Genomic DNA, 19,396 nt, shown 5'->3' with positions numbered 1-19,396 from the left:
ACTGTCCTGCCTACATCATTGGACTTTTGAAAATATCAATTAAGATAATGGATGGACTCTGAAAATTGAAGCAATAGGGGGCAGCTCAGTGGCTCAGGGCAAGAATGCCAGGCCTGGAGTCAGAAGGACCTGGGTTCAAATCTGGCCTCAGATATTTCCTACCTATTGTTATAAAGGATTCGCTTTGCAAAAAGCAAGAAGCAATTTGCACAAAGCAAGAAGCAAAGAGAACTCACAGGGCTATGACAGGCAGGGCCATCATTCTACTTAGAATTCCCAGGAGCAGGGACTAGAGACTGAGGGAGTTGCTGACAGTTGGTGAATTCCATAGGATGGAGATTTTTCCTTGCTGTCAGGATAAACCAGAGGATAACTGTCTGATATTTCTGGGGTGGACCCAGAAAACCAGTGGTTTCTTTTCTTTGGCTGTCTTGATATTTCTTCCTGTTCCTACTGTTGATGCTACAGAGAAAGTGGATTTCTACTGGTGCTGGTGACATCTGGAACTGCTGTATGGAGCAAAAGATTCTTGGTTGTGAGATTTCTTTGGGCCCCTGTTGTCTTTGCCCCCTACAAATCCCTCTCTAACTTGAATTACTCTTTTAATTAGTTAGTTTAGGATAATTTAGATAGTTTAGAGTTTTAATATCTGTAGTGGGGTTAGAAGTAAGGTAGTCCCTGATTCCCTTCCCTTCCCTTCTCCTTTTAGTTAAATAAACTTTTATTTTATATATATATATATATACATATATATATATGTATATATATATATATATATATATATATATATATATATATATATATAGCTTGTTTAACCCCTCCTTTTAACCATCCCCTAACACTATGAGACCCTGGGCAAGTCAAACCTAATTATCTAGCCCTTACCACTATTCTGACTTGAAACCAATATTTGTATCAACTGCAAGACAGAAGGTAAGACTTTTTCAAAAAGAAAATTGAAGCATTATAGGTAGCACTAGATTTTATGTCATTTTTGTATTATTATATTGTTAATTTAAAGTATATGTTAATTTAAAGTATAAAATATGCAATATTTAAATTTATATCTTTTATGTACCATTTCTCCATATAATATAGAATTAGTTAATATTATTTGGCATGTCTAATTAGAAATTATTAATTTTTTTTATACTAAAGCCTCGTATTCCAGCATGGCCTTGCCCCAAAGAAAATGAACTTCAAGGTAATCACATTTCTCTCTGCTTTACAATGTGAATCCTGCCCACAAAGGAAATGTAAAGTTAGATGGGAGAGCATTCTGGCAATGAATGATTTATTAACTAGTTAATGCTTGGATTTATATATGTGTATATGTATATCTTTTTCTTTCTATTTAAGCACACATTAAATAAAATTAAGATTTCCTGACAAGAGAACTGAATAAGTAGAATGTTGAAGAAATGTGAAATAGATTCTATCTCTAATAATTATTTTGCACATAATAAATGTTGAATTGAAATAATTTTAATATTTAATACTATACCCACTATAAAACTGAACACAGTCTGTAATCAGGTTATCTCTCCATCAGTTATGAAGATTAGCAATAATGATTAGTTTAAAATAGTTAACTTGAGCAAGGGAAAAAAGGTGTGAAGATTCATATTCCTATTGAAACCACTATTTCTGGGGCTGTACCATTTTCTTGTCATCTTTTCTGTTCATTTAAAAGGATCATTATACACCTAACCTTTCTGAATGTACAGATGGATACATCTATTTAGAATAGCTTTGTGAAAATAGATATGTGTGAAAAAGGAAATTTGTGAGATTTGAAGGTGATGTATGCAAAATGGTTAAGAATAGGTTCTAAAAATTGATCTGACAGATTGATTTAGTGTTAATGGTTATGTAATATGTGATCTATTTTGCATTTTTATACCATTTTCATTTTAAGAGTAAGAGACCAGTACAGTATTGTATACTTAAGACAAACCTAATATCTTAAGGGGATAAATGTTTAAATCTATACTTCATGGAATCATTTTTGGATGCCTGTCTTTTGGCAACTCATTGTTTGTCCTTTTCTTTTATCAGTGGTTAATTTAAATTCTGGATATATTTGAATAAGATAATATATACATGTATTATATAAACATACACATATGTAGTAAGTACCTATTAATTGCTTTCTTTCTTTTTTTTTAAAGTAGCAACTTATTTGGCTGCTCTGCAAAACAAGATTGAGCAGACTTATACAGAACCCAGTAAGAATCATGCTAAAGTAGTGGAAATTTGATAATTGATGTATTTTTGCAAACAATTTTAGAATATGGTTCACCTTTCCAAAATGTTATTCTTTGTGATGAATTAGCATATAACACATCCACATCAGAGTCTCTTCTTCATATGGACAAACCTTCAACCTAAAGAACTTGTCATTATATGTCATTACACAATGTCATCTGTGTGCACTTTTATTTAGTCATCTCAGTTGTATCTGACACTTTGTGACACCATTTGGGATTTTCTTGGTAAAAATACTGGAACAGTTTACAATTTCCTTCTTCAGATCATTTTGTAGTTAAATAAATTAAGGAAAACAGGGTTAAGTGGCTTCCCCAGGGTCACACAGCTATCAAATTTGAACTCAGGAAAATGTCTTTCTGACTTCAGGTCCAGCACTCTATCCACTGAATCATCAGGATTCTCTCTATACTAGGCACATGAAAATACACTCATTCCTTGTCTGCATTTCAAAACTATTTAATCCTTTCTGCTTTCTTCCCTGGACTACTATCTATTCTCCTTTTGGATTAAGTACTAGGCATGTGATAATATTATGGGACAATTCTGTGACTAAGTCTAGTCTTGAGGGGGCTGGTGAATGGGAGGGATGAGAAGGGATACAAGAAGAATAGGAAGGTTCCTGCCCTTGATGATATTACATCTAGTTTTAGAAATTAAAAAATGCATTGTAAAATGGTCCAAGAACACTTAGAAAACAACATATCATAAAGTAAATAATAGTGTATACAAGTAGAATAGAATACTGAAGAGCTCAAGAATAATGATATAAGTAGAGATAGTTCAGTTCCTTGGGAGAGCCTTTTGAACCTGATTTGAAAGAAATTAGGGAATTAGGATTGGCAGAGAGATGGAGGAAGGGGATTCCAGGTAAAGAAAATGTCACAGACAAAGAGAGAGAGCAAATCACATGCCAAGGATGGCAAATACAAGGAAGTTATCAGGAAATGGGTTTGATAAGATTATAAAGAGATTAGAAGGGAGAAGAGTTGGAAGTATAGACTGGATAGGCAGCTAAGTGAGCACCATAGTTCTCAGAGCAACTTATATTCCAGAGTTCAAGACCCTGGGTAGGTCACTTAACCCTGTTTTCCTCGATTTCATTATCTAAAAATGAACTGGAGAAGGAAATGGTAAACCACTTCAGTATCTTTGCTGAGAAAGACTCAAATGGAATCAGGAGGAGTCAGACACAATTAAAAAAAAAAAACCTGAACAACAAATAAAACAAAATATTTAATGCTAAACCATGAGAGATTTGGATTTGAGATGAAAATGTAGGGACCCCCTTAGATTCTTGATCAGTGACATAACATGGAAAATATAATTTTGGGAAGGATATCATAACAGTTTTGTTAGGGCAGATTTGAATGGAGAGATTTCAGAGCTAGGGTCCCTACTAGGATGTTGCAGCAGTAATGCAGCATAAAGTGAAGAACACTTTTAAAACTTGTGGTAGAAGTGAAAATAGGAAAAAGCAAAGTCAAAACAGAAAGAACTGGGCAAAAAAAGATGATTGAGTGTTCTGTCAAGTGTAGAAAATGAAGGAAAGAAAGTTAAAAATTATTCCAGACTTTTGCATCTGGTAACTGGGGAAATGGTTTCCTTATCTGTAATAGGGAAATTGATAATTTCCTTATTTGTAATGAGGAAATTGTGGTGGAGACAAGCAAAAAAGTTCATGTAAAAAATATTTCATATGTTTTGCTAAATCATAGGGAAACCCATCCTCTCTGTATCTGAGATGATGTAGAGAAAGAATAAAGAGTATGAGTGGAATGAATACAGTATGGAGGTGAGTATAACCTCCATATTTCTTGGGGGAAAGTTTGAGTTGGAATGAGTGCAACAAATATATCTACCAAATGTCTTCTCAAAGAAGCAATGCATAAGAAAGAACATATGGTAGAAAAGCAATAACTTCTGAGGCACTGGGAGGAATTTGGTATTCTATTCCTCAGCCTTCCAATCAGAGCAGAGAGGAAGCTGAGGAATGTGGTGTTAGCCAAGGCTTGCTTACACAGTATGACAATGAGCTAGAAGATAGAATTAACTTGAAACAAAGGCATTTAATGAAATGGCACACTAAGTGTGCCACTAATGAAATGCCACACTCTAAGTGTGGCAAAGCATGCACATGAACAGAAACAGAAATAAATTTGGGGTATATGTGTGACCAGAGCATATTGGAGCAACTCACACCTACAGTACTGCTCTGGACATTGCTTAACTGGCTCTTCAGCTAATAGGGAATTTTCTTTCTTGACTTCCTTAAATATGAATATTTTATTTCATCAGGTTCTTGAGAGAAGACAGGGAATCTTAAAATTTCTGAGTCCTGGAATACAGTGGAAAATACATTTGTTCTAGAGTCAGATAACCTAGGTTCAAATCCTCCTACTGATACTACTTGTGTGACCTCAGGCCAGCTACTTATCCTCCCTGGAATAGAGTTTTCTCACAGGGAAAATGAGGAAATTGGACTTGTATGGATTAAAAATTATTAGTTTGACTAAAATATATGAAAATTATAAATCATAATTTTGGTCACAGATTTAAAATGTTGTTGCTCAAAGTCAAAATGACCTTTAATAGCTTTTATTAACAAAAGAGGTGGAAAGAGTAAGAGTAGGGAAATACAAAAGGGTAGAAAAGACATTAGCCTATCTAACTAAATATTGTTCTGGTTGACACAGCCAGGCCTTGTTGATCTTCAACTGGAATTAAACTCTGTCCAGAAGACAGGAAGGGAAAGCCAGCTTTCCATTCACCCACATTCCTTCCAAGAGGCAGGTCTGAAAATGATTCCTGAGGTCAACTTTCTTCCCTAAGTGGACTTTCTTCTTGAAGCTGACTTCCTTATTGAAACCAACCTCCCAGCCTCAGAAATTCAGGGCCTTTTCTATTGGTTTCTTGTCCCTTCCGCCCTCTTCACAGGGGCCAATCACAGCTTCCAAATTGCCCAGCACTGCCCAGGGGGGCTGTGTCTGTGGGATCCAATTCACACCTTCTGGAGGTGTGAATTCTCATCAAAAGGGTTCACAGTTCCTGGTTGATTGAGTTTCTGAGGGTGTGAATTCACTAAGTAGTTTGTAAGCTCCTCCACCTAGTTCAAGCTTGTGTTGATTCAATCAAAAGGAAGACAAAGGAGAGTTAATCCTGTCATCACAATCTAATGAGGTACTCAGTAGGGGTATTTAAATTATTTTTAACGAAAGTGTTAATTCCAACTATGCAAAGAGAATAAATGATTTCCTTTTTTACAAGTGTAAATTCAGAATAAGCAAAGAGAACCAAGAATTTCCTTTCACAGACTAAATGGATTTTAAAGGTTCCTTTTAGTTCTAAACCTTTGATCTTTGATCTTATGACTTTAGAAGCAGCATTGTGCTTCTAAATTTGTATCTTTGATTTTGCTCTAATAATTCTTATTGTATCATTGCATTTTTTGAGATCCAACTTCCTCATTTTTTTCTGTAGGGTATCCATTTCTTTATTAAAAATTTCTAGCTTCTGTTTGAAGCCATCAATTCTTTTAAACTTTTTAATTAAAAATTCTAATTCCATTTCTTATCTCTTCCTACAAGTCTTTAATTATGTATTCCAATTTTAGATATTCTTCAAGCTATTCTTTTCTTTTTTTCTGCATTTCTAATAATGATTACTTAAGAATTATTCTCTTTCTTTAGAGATTTGCCCTGGACATCTTTTACACTGAAGTATTTATTCACTCTATGGGTAGCTTGATGGCTCAGTAGATAGAGTATTGGGCCTGGAATCAAGAAAACCAGAGTTCAAATCCATCCTTATTTAGACACTTATTAGCTGTGTGACTGTGGGCAAGTGACTTAACTCTGTCTCAGTTAATTCATCTGTAAAACAAGCTGGAGAAGAAAATGGAAAACCACTTCAATATCTTTGTTAAGAAAACTCCAAATGGGGCCATGAAGAGTTGGAAATGACTAAAGAACAGCATTTCTTCACCATACTTATATGAAGCACCTTTATTTCTTTAGTTTCTATGGGGAGTTTTTCCCCAGAGGGAGGATTTAATTATTAAGAGGTCCCTTATTTTAATTACTATTCTTTTACATTTGCTCATTTCCTGCTTTCTTAAGGTGGTAAAGGGGACCTAGTCTTCTCATTGAGCCATCTTGCTTCTCTCGGTCCCAATTCCCATATTTTACAGATAAGTTTTAATTGCTTGTTGCTATTGTAGTATGGTTGGTCACCCATGAATTAGTAGAACTAAGAAGAACCTTGCTGAGCAACCATTTATGTAGTTTAGGAATTTAAAAAACCCCTAAATATATAAAAGAGAGAAAAAGCATCTTTTTCCAGAGTTTCCACAATATGTGTATTTAAATTTTTTCTCTGCTAGATATGTTAATTGTGCCTAATAGAATCACTATGTTTGGAACAGTCAATTTATGAAATTACATATAACAGGTATTTAGTATACATTTGGACTAAATTGGATTATGATAGAATCTCAGAGATAAAAAGATTGCACTGGTAAGGAATGTTTTTTTTTTTAAGTAGAGGGAACAAATCTTGCTGGAAATGCAGTTACATATTTTAGAAGTGGAAGATTGTTTAATAAACAAGGAAAGAAATGCTTTTTTGTTCTTTTCTGGAGTTTTTGCAGTAGGTATTAACTTTTCCCTAATAAATAAACTAAAAGATCCTGTTCTCTAAGGATGAGACAATAATGTATAGTGGACAGAATCATGGGTGTGAGCCAGGAAAACCTGAGTTAAGATCCTTCCTCAGCTTAATTAGCTGTGTGATTCTGGGCAAATCCCAGCTGTCTCTGTTCCTCTCTAAGTAAGTGCCTCTCTGAGTCTCAGTTTTCCTGAGTATAAAATGAAAATAATAAATTTTGTAGTGTTTACTTCATAGCATTGTTGTAAAAATCAAGTGAGATCATGTTTGTAAATTTTTTTTTCCAAATTCTGAAGTGCTATATAAGTATAAATTAACATTGTTAATTTTATAGATCAGGAAATTGTTAAAGTTATTGATGAAAGTCTTTCTCTTACACACCTAGGATTGGTGCCAAACAGACCAAAGGAAGCTCAAGCAAACGAAGATGAACAAATAGAAATTATCAGTTGTAAGTAAATAACATTAAAAGTCTTTAAATTATGTATTAATATTATGTTAACCAAGAGATTTTTTTATATCTTTTTGATGAGTCAACAATGTTTAACCTTTGTTTTGCCTCTGATTTTGAATATCAGAATAAAAATTGTGAATGAATGAGATTAAATTAAATTATAATAAAAAGATTAAATGATGGACTGACAAAATTTCAAAACTAGAAGGGGTTTTAGAGACCATCTAGATAACAATCTCATCTATGACATGTATATGCGATCATTCCACCTTTACTCAAATACCTCATTTGGCTTTTGGAGATTTCTAATAGTTAGGAAAATTTTCCTTATATAAGATTTTTTTAACCCTTGCCATATGTCTTAGAATCAATAATAAATATTGGTCCCAAGGCAGAAGCACAGTAAGGGCCAGACAATGATGTTTAAGTAATTTGCCCAGGGTCATCCAGCTAGGAAGTGTCTGAGGCCACATTTGAACACAGGATCTCCCATCGCCAGGCCTGGCTCTCTCCACTGAGCCACCTTGCTGCTTTTTCCTTATATCAGTTTTTAATTTGCTTCTTTAAGTTTCTACTGTTGTTCCTGGTAATCCTCTGGCATTAAGCAGAGCAAGTTGGATCTCTCTTCCATTGATCAGGAAAGCTGTCATGTATATAAACCTCTTCTTTGGTCTTTATCTCCTTTTTTTTTTCCAACTGATTATTTTGAGGCCCATCACTTTCCTGGACTTCACTTCTGGATACTCCACAGTTTTACAATGTTATTCCTAAAATGTGGCAGCTCAGAACCAAACATGGTAGTGCAGGAATAAACACCTACAAATGTCAGGTTCTGGGCTAAGCAATATACAAACATTAACTCAATCGATCTTATAACCACCTTGGAAAGTAGGTTTGGGAAAAGGGCAGATGTCATATTGCATTATTTATTCATGTTAAGCCCATTATAATCATCTGATGTTTTGCCCACAACTTGCATAGCATAAAAAACAGCAGTTCAGTGCAAGTTGAGTGATTTTGCCTTCTTTTCATTGTGTGTTATCATTGTTCCACCCACCATAAGCCACAGTCCTCTCCCTTTTGTTATGTCCCTCCTTTCTTCATAATAACTTGGAGGGGATGAGGTGGGAAATCAAACTGTTGTCCTTAGCCTTCAGAGATAATTATAGTTTAACATTAGTTTCACCACTCCTGACTATGTTCCCAAGATTATCACACTTTTAAAAAAATCATTTTCCATTACCTGACCTTTCCTTCATCTTCTACTTACACATCTTTTAATAACACATCAGTCAGTAAATTCTCTGGGCAATCTTATCAGTTTCTTTTTCCTCATCAAAATTGTTTTTCTTTTTGTACACAATTTCATTTTTGAGAATTTTCTATCCTTTTGAGTGAACTTTTCATATAGCTTCAAAAATAATTATATATTCTTTAATTTTTTTGTTATAAATTCTCTTTCCAGCCCCTCTCCAACCCATTGAGAAGGCAAGCACTATTATATCAGTTATACATGTGAAATCATGTAAAACAGTTCCATATTAGTTGTCACAAAACCAAGAAAAATAAAGTAAGACAGTTATATTTCAGTTTACACTCGAAGTTGATCAAGTCTCTGTCTCTGGAGATAAATAGTATATTTCATCACGAATCTTTCAGAATTATCTTAGATCATTGTATTGATGAGAGTGGATCAACATAACAATATTGTTCTTACTGGGAACAATAATCTCCTGGCTCTGGTCACTTCACTTTGCTTCAGTTCATGTAAGTATTTCCAGGTTTTTCTGAAATCGCTGCCCTCATCATTTCTTGTAGCACCGCAGTATTCCATGGCAATCATACGCCACAGCTTATTCAATCATTCCCAAATTAATAGACATCCTCTCTATTTCCAATTCTTTGCTGCCATAAAAAATACTGCTATAAATATTTTTGTACATATAAGTCCTTATTTTTTTATCTCTTTGGGATACAGACCTACTAGTAGTATTGCTGGATCTAAGTGAATGTGCAGTTCCAAATTGTTCTCCATTTTTGCGTCTCGTTTTTTCCACACTCCTTCCAGAATATATCATTTTTGATAGGTATAAGAGTTGTTTAATTTGTACATCTCTAAACAATAGTATTTAGAGAATGTTTTTCATATGATGATAGATAACTTTTATTTCTTCTTCCAAAAACCACCTGTTTATATCTTTGACCACTTATTTCAGGGAATGCCTTTTTAAAAAGTAAATTTGACTTAGGTCCTTATATATTTGAGAAAAAGACCATTGTGAGAAAAATTTGCTATACATCTCTTTTTAATATTCATCATGGATAGTACCTTTTAACAAAACATATTTCCCCGATTATCTCTTTAATTAGGTCTTTTTTGCTTCTGCTTTGTCTGAGTTCATTCTACTCCTTTCCTTTTTTACTTCAGCTGAAACAAATTCTTCTCTAGTCCCTTATTTTTAATCTGGGTGAAGTCTTTCTGTCTCTTTGTTAAAATATTTTTTTTTGTTTTTCTCCATTTACATGTAAAAATAATTTTAACATTCATTGTTTAAAATTTGAGTTCCAAATTAATTCTGTCCTTTCTACCCTTCTTTTTTTCCTCCATCCCTCTCACCCCTCTCCCATTTCTGAGATAATAAGCAATCTGATATATATTTTTCATGTGCAATCATGTAAAATATTTTACATATTAGTCATTTTGTGGAAGAAATATAGAAAAGAAAATTAAGAAAGTGAAATATAGTATATTTCAGTCTGCATTCAGTTGGCATCACTTCTTTCTCTAGAGGCAGATGACATTTTTAATCATGAGTCTCTGGTATTGTCTTGGATCACTAATAATTAGGTCACATTCACAGTTATTCATCAAAAATATTTTGCTGTTACTGTGTATAATGTCTTTCTGGTTCTGTTCACTTCATTTTGCATCAGTTCATGAAAGTCTTTCCATGTTTCTCCAAAATCATCATACTTGTCATTTCTTATAGTACAATAATATTCCATATATCACATAACACAATTTGTTTAGCCATTCTCCAACTAATAGACAACCTCCCAATTTCCAAATCTTTGCTATCAAAAAAAAGACTTGGTATAAATATTTTTGTCCAAATAGGTCCTTTTACTCCCACCTCTTTAAAAAAAAATCTCTTTGGGATATAGACCTGGTAATAGTATTGCTGGATCAAAGGGTACGCACAGTTTTAGAGCCTTTTAGGCATAGATCAAAATTGCTCTCCAGTCTAGTTGGATTAGATCATAACTCTACCAACAATGCAGTAGTGTCCCAATTTTCTCACATCCCCTCCAACATTTATCATTTTCCTTTTCTGTCATATTGACTAATCTAATAGGTGTGAGATGGTGCCTCAGAGTTGTTTTGATTTGCATGTCTTTAATCAAGAGTGATTTAGAGGGCAGCTAGCTGGATAGAGAGCCAGTCCTAGAAATGGAAGCCCTTGGTTCAAATCCAGCCTCAGATACTTTCTAGCAGTGTGACCCTGAGCAAATCACCTAACCTCAATTGCTGAATCCAGAACTAATACTTAGAATTAATTCTAAGACACAATGTAAAGATTTTTTAAAATAATGATTTAGAACATTTTTTTGCAAGTATATATAGTTTGGAAAATTTCTTTGATCATTTATAAATAAGATAATGACATAATTTTGTTAACTTGAGTTAGTTCTCTATATATTTGAGAGACAAAACCTTTATCGAAAGAGTTGCTGTAAAATTCCCTCCCCCCTCATCCCCAGATCTCTGCTTTCCTTCTAATCTTGGTTGTATTGGAGGAGGGAGAGGGTTTGTACAAAAAAATTAATATAATAAAAATTATACATTTTATATCCTATAATGTTCTATCTCTTTTGTTTGATCAAAAATGCTTCCCTTATCCATAGAGCTGATAGGCAAACTATTCCATGTTCCCCTAATTTGCTTTTGATATCACCTTTATATCTAAATCATGTATCCATGTTGACATTATCCATGTCTATGGTGTCAGATGTTGTGCTATCCCCAGTCTCTGCCATAACATTTTCCAATTTTCCCAACGGTTTATATCACATGGTAAATTCTTGTCCCAGAAGCTTGGTTTATTTATTAATAAATCAAACAATAAATTACTATGGTTGTTTATTACTAGGTATAGTGCTAGGTACCTGATCTATTCCACTAATTCACCATTCTATTTCTTAGCCAGTCCCAGATTGTTTTGATGATTATCACTTTGTAATATGATTTGAGATCTGGCACTTCTAGGCTACTTTCCTTCATATTGATTCCTTTGATATTCTTGACCTTTTGTTCTTCATACATGTTTTATTACTATTTTTTTCTAGCTCTATAAAATAATTTTTGGCAGTTTAACTAGTAGAGCATTGAATAGATTAATTTAGGCAAAATTGTCATTTTTATTATATTTTATCAGCTTAGCCATGAGCAATCAATATTTTTCTAGTTGTTTAGATCTGACCTTGTTTGTATGAAAATTGTTTTATAATTAAGTTCATGCAGTTTCTGGGTTTATCCTGGCAGGTGGACTCCCAAATATTTTATGTTATCTATTGTTAATTTAATATAGAACTTCTTTTTCTATCTCTTGCTGCTTGGTTTTATTGGTAATGCATAGAAATGCCAATGATTTATGTGGGTTTATTTTATTATCTTCCTATTTCAACTGTATTTCTTTAAAACAACATGTTGTTAGATTCTGGTTTCTAATTCATTGTGCTATCTGCTTCCATTTTATGGATGAGTTAATCTCATTCACATTCACAGTTATGATTACTAATTATATATTTCCCTCCATCCTTTTTTCTTCTATTTCTTCTTTTCTCTCTCTTTTTACCCTGACCTTCCTTCAGATGTGTCTGTTTTGCTTCTGCCTCCTTTAATCTGTCCTCCCTTTTATCATGTCCTCCCTTTCCCTCCTTTTCTCATCTCTTTCTACTACTTCCCTACTGGGTAAGAGAGATTACCAAACCCAGCTAAATGTGTAGATGTATTTTTTCCTCTTTGAACCAATATTTAAAAAAAAACAAAACTCTTTACTCCTTAGAATCAATTGTGTTTATTGGTTCTAAGGCAGAACAGTGGTAAGGACTATGCAATGGGGGTTAGTTAAGTGGCTTGCTCCGGGACACACAGCTAGGAAGTATATAAGGCCAGATTTGAACCCACAACCTCCTGTCTCTAAGGATTAGTTTTCAATCCAGTAAGCCACCTTCCTGCCCCCTCTTTGAATTAATTTTAATGAAAATTGATGGACTTTGCCCACCACCACTCCAATTCTCCCCGGCTTTATTATTTCTTGATGTCTCATGGAGTCATTATCTTCCACTTGCCCAAGTCTAATTTTTAAGAAATTATTTTCTTTAGTTTACCTTTGTATTCCTTTTTTTTCATTGGCCAATTCTACTTTTTAAATTTTAAAATTATTTAAAATAAATTTTAAATTAATAATTTTAGAAAGTTTTTCTGAACTCTTGGGAACATATTATTTTAAAAATATGGTAAATTATTAGAGTATGTTTTCCTCACATCTATTATGAAATCCAGGGTTAGAGTGGTTACTTCTGCTCTAGTTATCTCTATCATTGTTTTTTAGCAACCAGATCTTGGTTAGAATCAGGTCCAGAATAATTGGTTTGCTTAGTTCCCTTCTTATTTTGAAGAATGAAGTTAGTAATGAGGAAGGGCCAAAGGTTATTAGTTACCTTGCTTTGGAGCAGGGATAGAACTCCAACAGATGTCTAGATATACTTTTCCTAAAAAAGAAAGTTCCCCATCATTTGGTATATGATTTCATCAGACACATGAAAATTCTTCTTTTATGCTCACTCTTCATCATCAACCTGCTTACAATGTAGTCATCTATTCACATAAAAATGATCAGAATGGTATCAAATTTTAGGTTTTCAAAAGAGAAAATAGATAAATTAATTCAACACGGGAAATAGAGAAATCTCTCATTCATTTCTACAATTCTCACAGTAGTCCTGTTTAAATAGGTTTTCATTATTGAATTGAAAAAAATATATAATTTTTTTTTAGTGTATGAAGAAGATGAGATTGAAAAGAAAATTGTTCTACCTGGTCCATGTCGAAGCTGGGATGATCTATTCAGTAAGTATAACATTAGTTAATATTTTCAAATTATATTAAAAGAAAATCGATTTTATATTTTATAAATGTGTCAGAGCCATATTACACTTTTCTCTGTAAAGTTTTTCCTGGTCTTTTGATAGCCCAGAAAAAAATAGAAAAATGGAAAGCATTTATGTTATTCAGACGAGCTAGGTGGCACAGTGGATAAAGTGGTGATCCTGGAGTCAGGAAGACTCATTTTTCTGAGTTCAAATTTGTCCTCAGAGATTTATCATCTGTGTGACTCTGGTCAAATAACTTAAATTTGTTTACCTCAGTTCCTCATTTGAAGTAAAATGATCTAGAGAAAGAAATGGCAAACTGTTCTGGTATTTTTGCCAAGTATGAAGATAATTTTAGGGTTGTGACTTAAAATCTAGATTCAATTGGCCACCAGGGGAAATCCCAAATAAAATACACAAGTCAGTCTAGAAATTTATGGTAATTTAATTAATATAGAGGGAAGGAAATTAAGTAGAAGGAGGGAAGAGGATATAGGATTTCTCCTGCCTGGCCTGTGCCAGGGGGAGTTTAAAATTCCTGTCTCTAGGTCTCTGAAGAAGATTAGAGGATTCTAAGGGGATAAAGTTGGAAAAGTAAAGGAGGGAAACTCAGCCAGAAACTCACCACCAAACCAGACAATAGCTTGTAGCCATGCTAAGATGCCTAAAGGCCCAGCACACTGGTATCAGCCAATTCTCTGCCGCAAAAGGTGCCAGAGAGAGGAAGTGATCCAAATATATAGATCTTTCACCCTTGTGTCTCCTCCTCTAAATTTTCACGCCTAACAATCACATCAAAGGTTTTTCTCCAGGACTGCCCATACTTTTAGTTCTCATCTTCTTTTGATTAGATTATATCTTTAAAGTTAATTAACACTTCTTTGTTAAGTTTACCTTTTGTTAGTTACTTGACCTTTTTGTGATTAATTTAACCTGTATAGTTACTTTACACCTTTTTGTATTAAGATCTTAAAACAGACTTAACTTAAAGTTCTAGCTTCACTATAAGTTAAGAGTTAAATACCTTCATTGTTCAATCAGGAGATTACAACTTTATCTTCCCCTAAAGTACATCTAAGCAGGGTGGAGTAATTTAAAGTTCCCAAGACATTCCTGATTTTGTTAAACTAAGTATCTTCATTGTTACAATCAGGAATTAGCTAAATCCAATCTTCACACAAGAAAACCCCAAATGGGGTCACAAAGAGGCAGACACAACTAAACAACAAGAACAATATGTCCCTCAAACTTATCAGACTGAGCTATGCACAAAAAATGATCCTTATTAACATTGTTGTCAAACTTTACATACTCCATCATATAAAATAACCATCAGTACTTTTCTTTTTGTCCAGATTTGTGATTTCATAAATGTAGACAACCCCAGGTGAGGAAGCTAATAAGGCAGAATGATAGTTATTGTAGAACTCAGAATCTCAGAAAATCATCTAGATGGTGGTTCATAGGCAGGGCTAAATGGTTCCAAGCATACAGGTGACCTAGGGACAGAGTGCCAAGCTTAGAGTCCAAAAGATAAGTCAAAATCCAGCCTCAGGCATTTACTAGTTTCATGATCCTAGCAATTCACCTATCCTCTGTCTGCCTCAGTTTCCTCAGTTGTAAAATAGGGATGATAATAGCATCTACTTCAGTGTCCTGTTGGGAAAATCAAGTGAAGTAATATTTTTAAAGTACTTAGAATACTGGTACATTGGAGGTACTTAATAAATGCTTATTCTCCTTCCTCCCTCCCCCATTCAGTCAATAGTTGGCAGAGGCAGGAATTGAACCAAAGTTTTTCCTATTCCAAGACTACCCAATATTCCATGGTATCTTTCATCATAAAGACTCATAACTTTGAAAAAGGGAAAATGCATCTAATTGGGGACCAGTTACATATTTTCAGATGGGAAAAGCAAACTAATAAAATGAAGAAATAAATGTCTCAGCCTTTTCCAGAGTAGTCATGTTAAAAATAGTTTCTCTCTACTGGGTGAACCAAAATCATCTCATTTGTAATTGAGGCAAAGGATGAAGTCAAAGACAGAAGTTCGTCCTCTGGAGGTCTACAAATTACTTCCATAGAGCTACATAAAGGCCAAACATGAATTTGTCTAAGATGACAGCACTAAAAATGAAGAAATATCTTTTAAGTATTGTAAAATCTAGCAGTTCTTTGATTCATAAATATAAATTTTAATCTTTAAGGTTTAGCTTGATGGAAAATTTCCCGAGATGAGAAAATAATGTGACTGTCCCTCAGATGTTGGTCTTAATCAGATTCATTTTTCAAGCTACCCGTGAAAATCTTCATTACTTTGTTGTCAAGCTACTTACCTCATTATCATAGATGTACAATTTAAAAATAAGGAAAGAATGTTTCTATATATTTAAAAAATGACAGGATAGATTTTAAAATTATTTTTCTCTTGTCAAATAGACTATAAACTTCTAATTTTGTAGTTGGTGAAGGGTTGATGGGAAGACTGTGGTTCTAGAATTAGTCAAAGATCCTAGATCAAGGTCAAATAAGGTTCACAGCTCAAGTGATATTTAGTGATCAGGATAATATTCACCAATCATTTATTTTAAATATTATATTTAGTATATATGTATGGGAGTTTCTCCTTTGGTTTATAAATATTTATGTGCTTGATTAAAAAAAAACAACAAACCATTACACTTTGCCCTTGACTTTAAGACAAAAAAATGGAATTTTCAAATAGGTTGGTTTCCCAATCACGACTTCAAAGTAATGAAATCCATTCCACAAACTGCATTAGAGCTATCTATCTGAACAAAATTAAAGCAGCTAAAATTAGAAGAAATACAAGAAAATAGGAGGAAAAAATTTAAGCAAGTTTCTCTGATAAAAGTCTCAGTTCTCAAATATAAAGGGAATTAAACCAAAATTATATAAGAATTAGATCCATTCTCCAATTGATAAATGACCAAAGGATATGAACAGGCAGTTTTCAGAGGAAGAAATCTTAATAGTAATAATATGAAAATGGCTCCAATTTACTTATAATTAAATACAAATTAAAATAACTCTGAGATACGACCACATACTAATCAAATTGTCTAAGGAAAATGACAAATGCTAGAGGAGATGTGGGAAAATACTGTTGAAAGAGTTGTGAATTGGCCCAAACACTCAGGAGAACTATTTAAGACTATGTCCAACCTGCTATAAAACTGTGCATATTCTTTAACCCAGCAATATTACTACCAAGTCTATTCTCCAAAAAGATCAAAGAAAGTTGAAAAAGACTCATCGTTTGTGGTTGCAAAAATTGGAAACTGAAGAGATGTTCATCAATTGGGGAATGGCTGAATAAATTATGGCATATTAATGGGATGGAATACTATTGTACTATAAGAAATGATGAAGGAGTTCTTTTCAGGAAAAACTGGGGGAGATTTATATGAACTGATGTAAAGTGAGTAGAACTAGAAGAAGAATTTACATAATGACAGCAATATTGTAAAGTTATTCAGCTGTGAAAGACTTAGTAACTAATCAATACGATGACCCACCACAGTTCCTTAGGATTCAATGATAAAAAAAAATGCTATCCCTCTGCAGACAGAGAACAGATGGACTCAAAGTAGTGACAGAGTAAGGTATATTCTCTCTCTCTCCCTTTCTCTCCCTCTCTCCCTCTCTCTCTCTCTCTCTCTCTCTCTCTCTCTCTTTCTCTCTCTCTCAGGGAACATGGATAATGCTGATTTTTTTTTGCATGACTTCATATTTGTAATGGCTTTTGTATTTCTTACCTTCTAAATGGAGCAGGGGATAGAAGGAGGGAAGGAGAAAAATCTGGAACTAAAAAGAAATAAAGTTGAATAAAAAAGAAAAAATTCACTTCATAATTGTATAGATTTATCTTGTCCTCTCATAGTTCTTAGCTCTGTGCTAATGTATCATGATTCATAGAATATAATCATTTCATGATTTAGAAATATAAGGAGATTCAGGACTGAGTTCTCAGTTACAGATTTTCAAGAAAAAATAACCAATTGATACATGAGCAAGGAAACATTTTGTCCTTCTCCATGGTTTTCACAGTATATGTATTTTAAAAGGATTTTTTTCCTGTTCAGTTAACTGAGTGAATATTTCTTGTAGAGGAGAAAATGGTTAAAACTGAATGGCAAAGAAAGCCAGGGTTAGAAGGACAAGATATCTAACCTGACTCAGTTAGTAAATATGATATAAATAAATTCTAAATGGTTTAAAATATTTCAAGCAGAAGAAATTTGTTCTTTGGTGTGTAAATAAGTCCCAATTTTATTTGTTGTTAAACCATAATATTTTCTTTTGGTTTAGAATATTCTTAGACAGAAAGAAGGAAATTATATAATGGGAAAAGTACAACTTTCTTTGAGTCCATAGATCACATGTGAAAAATCTTTCTTACAATACTATTCCCATAGATTTGCTTTGGCTTTGATAGCCTGGGAAACCTTGAAAGAAAAGCATAATATACCAAGAGTAGTTGTTTTTTAGGTGATTCATAAAATTCATACACTATCATGTATTTACAACTTGAAAATATTAGAAGGAACATGGCTGCTGGGTAGTTGAATATTGATTTTTGAAAAAATAAATAGATTAATAAATGGCAGGGGGAGGGGATATCTAATCCTCTACAGTTTTCATAGAAGATGTGTTTAGACCATACCCCCCCCATTGAATTGAATAATACTGCATTTCTCTTATAGTTGAAGAAATGGTTGAGGTTGAAGGCCAAATAAATGGTTTAAAACTATATACTCAGTAGAAATTTGTTCTTTGGTGTGTAAATAAGTATACCAATCTTATTTTTTATTAAACTATAATATTTTCCTTTGATTTGGAAGATCTTTAGAAAACAGAAGGCAACTTGACATAGTGCTTCTTTCTCAAGTATGGCTATCTCTGCATCCATAAATCACAACTGAATATTTTATCTTACATTAATGATGCTATGGGTTTGCTTTACCCTTGATAGCCTAGGAAACTTTGGAAGAAAATAATAAATATTACTATTTTACATATGATTATAATTAGAATGATTCCTACTTTCTTGTCAAATTTGATATGTTCATTTTTAATGGCACATTGATCATGATTTTTCTACTCCTATCTCCCCCCAAAACTAGGGGGGATTTTGTCAGACTTTCACATATTTTCAGAAGAGGAATTAAACAAATTAATGCAACAAGAAAATAAGTATTTCATCCTTTCCCCAAAATTCTTATAAAAATACATGCTAAGACTTCCGGTTAAGATGGCGGCTTAGAGAAAGCTCAAGTTCAGATCTCCGGAAAAACCTTCCCGACCGATCTCAAACTATAAGCTCCTAAGGCGACGAAATTCAAAACGATCAACAGCACAGACCCTGGGAACCCTCCTCCTGGACGTGGACCCGGTTCAAAAGGTACGGCTCCCCTCAAAAGCCAGAACCCGAGATCCCTCGGACCTCAGGGGTAGGAGCGCAGAGTCCAAGGCTCTGGGAAGCCGCAGCCCTGCCAGCTGGGCTCAGAGAGCAGAACCCTCAGGGCCTTCTACAGTCCCGGTGAAAGTTACTGCCTGGGGCCTCCGCTGCAAAGAGCTGGTCGGTCAGGGTGAAAGTTACTGCCTGGGGCCTCCGCTGCAGAGAGCTGGTCAAAACAACAGCAACCCTCAGGGCGGGCAAGACAGCCTCACGGGCTGGATCCTGCTATCCAAGTCTCAGTGAAAGTCTGTGCTCTCGGAGCTTGGGTTAGCCGCAGCCCATCCCCCCGCAGGCCAACGAAACAGCCTCACGGCCAGCGATTCTGAAGGCAACTTCCGGAAAGCAACATGGTCCGACCCTTCCATTCCAG

The 19,396-nt window shown here is 34.2% G+C and overlaps 1 protein-coding gene across 6 annotated transcripts in view; it reads left to right on the top strand.

Annotated features, from left to right (window-relative positions):
* Positions 1-19,396, top strand: part of LOC103102612 (uncharacterized) — a 72,243-nt gene that overhangs the window by 25,448 nt on the left and 27,399 nt on the right. For 4 of the 6 annotated variants that reach the window (XM_056800043.1, XM_007504768.3, XM_016426311.2 and 1 more), the window contains 4 exons: positions 1,159-1,204; positions 2,172-2,228; positions 7,319-7,384; positions 13,449-13,520. In XM_056800043.1, the coding sequence (XP_056656021.1) occupies positions 1,159-1,204; positions 2,172-2,228; positions 7,319-7,384; positions 13,449-13,520 (241 nt within the window). The remainder of the gene's footprint in view (positions 1-1,158; positions 1,205-2,171; positions 2,229-7,318; positions 7,385-13,448; positions 13,521-19,396) is intronic. The other 2 variants (XM_056800044.1, XM_007504767.3) reach the window with 1 other exon arrangement.

The sequence above is a fragment of the Monodelphis domestica genome, chromosome 5 (assembly GCF_027887165.1).
Source record: "Monodelphis domestica isolate mMonDom1 chromosome 5, mMonDom1.pri, whole genome shotgun sequence".
In the NCBI taxonomy this organism is placed as follows: domain Eukaryota; kingdom Metazoa; phylum Chordata; class Mammalia; order Didelphimorphia; family Didelphidae; genus Monodelphis; species Monodelphis domestica.
The sequence above is the reverse complement of the archived record's forward strand: the minus strand, read 5'-3'. Positions and strand labels throughout refer to the sequence as shown.